The sequence below is a fragment of the Prionailurus viverrinus genome, chromosome A2 (assembly GCF_022837055.1).
Source record: "Prionailurus viverrinus isolate Anna chromosome A2, UM_Priviv_1.0, whole genome shotgun sequence".
NCBI classification, from domain to species: domain Eukaryota; kingdom Metazoa; phylum Chordata; class Mammalia; order Carnivora; family Felidae; genus Prionailurus; species Prionailurus viverrinus.
This window is the reverse complement of record NC_062562.1, coordinates 9979092-9985118: the sequence shown is the minus strand read 5'-3', so window position 1 is coordinate 9985118 and position 6027 is coordinate 9979092. Positions and strand designations below refer to the sequence as shown.

General features: G+C 43.2%; 1 protein-coding gene across 1 annotated transcript; it reads left to right on the top strand.

Moving 5' to 3' along the window:
• The first annotated feature begins 375 nt into the window (after positions 1-375).
• On the top strand, positions 376-1204 carry LOC125161047 (olfactory receptor-like protein OLF4). Its single transcript, XM_047850651.1, is given in 2 exon segments — positions 376-1149; positions 1151-1204. Coding segments are annotated over 2 exon segments (828 nt in total).
• The last annotated feature ends 4823 nt before the right edge of the window (positions 1205-6027 follow it).

Here is a 6027-nt window from a genome sequence, read left to right as displayed (position 1 = left end):
CCCCTTTCTCCATCACTGAACTCTCCAGGCTTTTGTTTCTAGACAGTTATACTCTTTACCTGGAGGTTAGTGAGTGTTCAAAGTTATTCCTCAAACGCATGACAGATTTCAGAATTTCTCATTAAAAATATATAATAGATGAGTAGTTGGGGAAAAGCTAACTGGGGGATGTGAAGCCCTAGTTAGAGCTGACATGGGGAGGGGATTTTTCCCCTGAGATTTTTCCCTGAGAGGGGAAATTTCTGTAAAAAAACTATAGAAATTGATCTTTTGAATGCAAAATAAGAATTGTAGAATTTCAACGATATTTGCAATGTTCATTTTGAGAAAATTAGTCATGTTATTTCTTTGTCCCCCGGTAGTCATCTCCAGCATATGGAAACAGGAAATGATACACAAATTTCAGAGTTTTACCTTTTGGGATTTTCAAAGGGACCAGAGCTGCAGCCCCTCATATTTGGACTTTTCCTCTCCATGTACCTGATCACTGTGTTTGGCAACCTGCTCATCCTCCTGGCCGTCAGCTCTGACTCCCACCTCCACACACCCATGTACTTCTTCCTGGCCAACCTGTCCTTTGTAGACATCTGCTTCACCTCCACCACCGTCCCAAAGATGCTCTGGAACATCCAGACCCAGAGCAAAGTCATAACCTATGCAGGCTGCATCACTCAGATGTACTTTTTCCTTCTCTTTGCTGGATTAGACAACTTTCTACTGTCTGTGATGGCTTATGACCGGTTTGTGGCCATCTGTTACCCCCTGAACTATATGGTCATCATGAACCCCCGGCTCTGTGGGCTGATGGTCCTGGTGTCCTGGATCACGAGTGTCTTGCATTCCTTGTTACAAACTTCAATGGTGTTGCAGCTGTCCTTCTGTACAGAGGTGGAAATCCCCCACTTTTTCTGTGAACTCAATCAGATGATCCAACTTGCCTGTTCTGACACCTTTATTAATAACTTGGTGATGGATCTTGCAGCTGTGCTGCTGGGTGGTGCTCCCCTGACTGGGGTCCTTTACTCTTATTCTAAGATAGTTTCCTCCATACGTAGGATCTCATCAGCTCTGGGCAAGTATAAGGCATTTTCCACCTGTGCGTCTCACCTCTCGGTTGTCTCCCTATTTTACTGTACCAGCCTAGGAGTGTATCTTAGCTCTGCTGCTTCCCAGAGCTCACGGTCAAGTGCCACAGCCTCGGTGATGTACACGGTGATCACACCCATGCTGAACCCCTTCATCTATAGCCTGAGGAACAGAGACATAAAGAGGGCTCTAAAAAGAATCGTTGGCATTCCAGCAATGCATGGGACAATCGTCCTGAGGCCAAAGACGTGCCCATGATTGCAGGGCTCAGAGCCTCAGAGCTGGGAACTTCTAATCTTTGATCAGTCTGGGGAAGTAGAATCTGCTCCTTCTGTTTATTTCCTGGCATTTCCGTTTGTTTGAATTCACCTTCTCTATACATTGAGGTAACTCACTTTATCAAGCTTCTGTTCTGTCTGATATACCATTTCATCTTTCTCCACTTTCATACGTTCCCAGTGTTTTCCCAATTGTTGGATCACAAATGCCAGGAAATTTCTTTACCTTACAATTGGCAAGTTGGTCTCCTTAAAAATAATTCCATTTCAAACTGAAATGAATTTATACCATGATTTCTACCATGGCACATAAATTTTCCATAATTTTCCCCAAAGAATAATCCCAAGGTGAGTTATTCATGTGGAAAAACACTACACTTGGCCCCTAGGCCCTCAACATAATTTTATTGTAGATGGAAATACAAAACCACTGCTTTCACCTGGAATATGTCAATCTCTTTTAAGTCCCTTCCTAAAGAACTCTTTGATGATGTGGACTCTAGCAGGAGTCCATTTAAGCCTCAGGCTATTGACACCAATGCTTAGGTAGGAAACCCCAGGCATTTGCTTATGCCCTTGTGCTTGTGGACATTCCCCCAAGTGTTTCCCTGACCAGAGCCTATGCTGTGACTGCCCTGGCCTTTGGGTTCTTATTTTGGCCACAAGACACACCTCAGCAACACCCACTGGAGGACTATAAAAACACAAGGTTCATTGCTCACAAACGTTGAGGGCACATGGGATTCCCAAAAGGCATTCAAGGAGGTCTCAGAGAGGGAGAGACTTTAACAGGGAAGGAAAGAGAGCACTATGAAGGATCTGGCTTTTGGGGGGGGTCCATGGGGGGAGTGACTATGTTTTTCTGGGCTCAGTTTTTATGGATGAATTTAAAACACGAGTGGAGTTGGAGGATGGGCCGAATGGGCCAAGGAGAGGCGGGACGGAGTTATGGAATGATCAATAATGAGAATGGAAGACACAGTGTATGGAACATAACATCGATGATGTACTAGCGGTAATGGGACAGGTGTCAGTACACCTGTGTGAGCCCCCATAAAGTACAGAGAAGTTGAATCACTGTATTGCAGACCTGAAACTAAGGTAACATCGTGTGTCAACTACACTCATGTAAACAGTTAAAGAAAAAGAATAATAAAATATTATCCCCCAGTACTCAAAAATAACAACAGCAAAAACCAGACAAAAAGTCCAGTAACGGAATGTGGGCACCAAACAGGAAAAGCGGGGTCACTCACTGTTGTTACCTAGATTACCAGGGCTTTCTAATGGGGCAATTTGTGGGGGGGGCCTGCATGATTGTATAGTAACTGAATCATACGCCTGGCAATGTGTTAATATGAATGGTGATCTTTGAAATGGGTGCCTCAGAAGTGAAAAGCCTAATGTCAGGCAATTATTGTACAAACACGCTTCTGTGTCTCATAACTGGACTCTGTTGTTGTTGTTGTTGTTGTTGTTGTTGTTTTCTGTTATTCAGCCCGGCATCCAGAGGCTTATCATAGCCACTGGCAAAAACTGATGAGCAAATGAAATGTGTACCTCCCCTGGAGTCAACATGGAAAGACAAATTGGAATAAACAGATTGATCTAATATGTTCTTGGTGTCAGAGGAGACCATAAACCCGAGGAAGCAAAACACCCATTGTGTTCCTATGCAAAATATTTCTTTTTCATGCACTGCCTCTATTTATTGAAGCATGGAGGCTTTGGTCCGCAGCTGAGGTGGTTTGTTCACTGAGGTAAGGGGTTGCTTAGTGTCTTCTGTTTTATCTCCGAATTCGCTTCCCGTTTCTTCTGAAAGCTTTGCAACGCTACCTGCTATCATGAGTCTTCCTACCGTCGCATGAAATAGGTTCCTTTTCCCAGTATTTGTCACAAATGATGGCAAATGAACAGTATCAGCCCCATCCATTTCGCGCCTCCGTCCCCCTCTGAAATCTCTCCCACCTGCACGACCAGAGGATGCTTCACACGAGAGCTGGATGTCCTGCTGGCATGTGGCTCAGGGTCCCCAGTTGTTCTGCACAAACGTGCATGTCCTTCAAACTCTCCCAGTTACCCCAAAGGGAGCCCACTTGTTCGTAACGTCGTGGGAAATAAACTTGAAAGAGAACGATCATGAGTGCTCTCCTCAACGTCAGATCCTTTGCCACAAATAAAACTCAGCATATCTTCTAATTTTCTAAGGTCCATTCGCTTGGGTTATTGTATCAGTCAGCTACTGCTGTATAACAGGCGGTCCTTGTCAAATGAGATATCATAACACCTTTACAATCAAATGGAATCATATGCGGGGGAGCGTTTCTGATCTCTGCTGGGCTCCTCATGGGTCTGGGGTCAAGTGTGAATCTCTACATTGTGTTTCTAAGGCTCATGCGTGATGTTGGGCTTGGCTGTTGTGCTCTTCTGTCTTTAACCAATTTATGGTCAGATACGGTTCCCATATGGAGGTTAATCTTTTCTTTATGGAAACAAACTGCTTTATCATGTGAATTACTTAAATGTGATTCCATTGTTCATACATCCATATTAACATTTGGCTTCCTTCCCCATTAGAAGTGCTATCTCCTAGCTCTCCTAAGTGAGAATCAGCTACCCGTTCTCTAGATCCTAACCTTAGCCATGACCCATTCGATTTTCTCCACTGAATTAAATCATCAGAGTGTAATTACACACTATAACCTGCATATGTAAAGTGTGCACTTTGGTGAATTAAAGGAGCCACACGCAAATGAACAGTAGATATTTCAAGTTTCTATTTGTGTATATTTTAATACTGTCACATAAGCTTTAACTGCTTTGTTGGAGAGTTTCTTTTCCAAATTTATTTATTTATTTTGAGAGAGAGAGAGGAGAGAGAGAGAGAGAGAGAGAGATGGGGGAGGGGCAGAGACAGGGAGAATCCCAAGCAGGCTCCACAGTGTCAGCCCTGATGCAGGGCTCAGTGCCATTATGTTAGGTAACTTCTAAACATTCAAGCATCCTGAGACTTTGCTGAGTTCATGATTCAGCTCTAGAAGTTTTTGATGGAGTCTTTCGACTTTTCCATGTAAAGTATCATGTCTTCTGCAAAAAGTGAAAGTTTGACTTCTTTGCCAATTTGGATGCCTTTATTTCATTTTGTTGTCTGATTGCTGAGGCTAGGACTCCCAACACTATGTTAAACAACAGCGGTGAGAGTGGACATCCCTGTCCTGCTCCTGATCTTAGGGGGAAAGCTCTCAGTCTTTTCCCATGGAGGGTGATATTAGCTGTGGACCTTTTTTTTTACGTTTTTTATGGCGTTAAGGTATGTTCCTTCTATCCCGAATTTCTTGAGCATTTTTATCAAGAAAGATTCTGTATTCTGTTGAATGCTTTTTCTGCATCCACTGACAGGGTCATATGGTTTTTATCCTTTCTTCTATTAATGTGATGTATCACATTGATTTGCAAACATTGAACCAGACTTGCAGCTCAGGAATGAATCCCATGTGATCATGGTGAATAATTCTTTGGATACACTGTTGAATTCAATTTGCTAGTATCTTGTTAAGAATTTTTGCAGGATATAAAATCAATGTACAGAAATAGGTTGCATTTCTATACAGCAATAATGAAGCAACAGAAAGAGAAATCAAGGAATTGATCCCATATACATAGACCTGGAGGAAACTGTAACTCACAGTGGTGCTGTGAGTTCACTCATCAGGAAGGGGTCACATTCATGGAAAAGGAAGAACAAAAAAACCTAACTGCAGTTACTGCTTCCAAACTGGTCTCTTGGGATCAGAGATTCATTAGAGAAATGTCCTTTGTGTGCCAAAGGGTTGTCCACTTGGGAGCCATGCTGGAGTAAGAAGAGAGACATGTACCTAACGAGCAGATACAGGGTGCCGGAAATACCTCCTAGTCTCCTGTCTGTCAGTGTGTGCAACCTTAGACAGGAAGGGGTGTGGTTTTCTTCTGTTTGTTCTGAGTAGTAACATTGGCTGGGGGCTGATGCTTCTCTGACTGTCCGGCTTTCTCCATTGAGGAGAAAATGATCTCTAATCTATCATCCAGGGAGGAATTCAGCATCCAGGGAGGGATTCAGACTTCCATAAGGAGACCTTCCTGTCAGACAACTCAGCCTCATCATCCGTGGATGAGAGGGTCAGAGAGAGTGGAAGTCGAGAACATTAATCTGTCATCTCCTGAGGGCCAATCCAATTTAGCCTAGAGCATATTACTGTGTCTGTGTGTTTGCTCGTTTAATTAAGTTATAATGTATTTATTCAGTGCTAATGACAGTTTCGCTGAATGACTGCCGTTCACACTTTTGAAGATATTTCTTATTCTATATCATTCAATTGCTATTATGGCCGTGCTAGAAAAAATATGTTGAGATTGTTAAATTCACTGTGTGTTTCTAATGGAGTATAATTTTGTCCCCCGGGGGACATTGATCAATGTCTGGAGACACTTTGTCTGTCATGCTGGAGAGGGGTGCACAGAGGTCAGGGATGCTCTGAACATCTTACAAGGCACAGGACACTCCCCACCACAGGGCAGGCTCTGGGCAGGGTGGGTGCATAGACTAGGAAACTCCTGGTGACAGAATGTCAGTATCTGTAATACAGCTGCTTTCAGTTTCTGTGTTCAACCTTGTTACACTTACTCT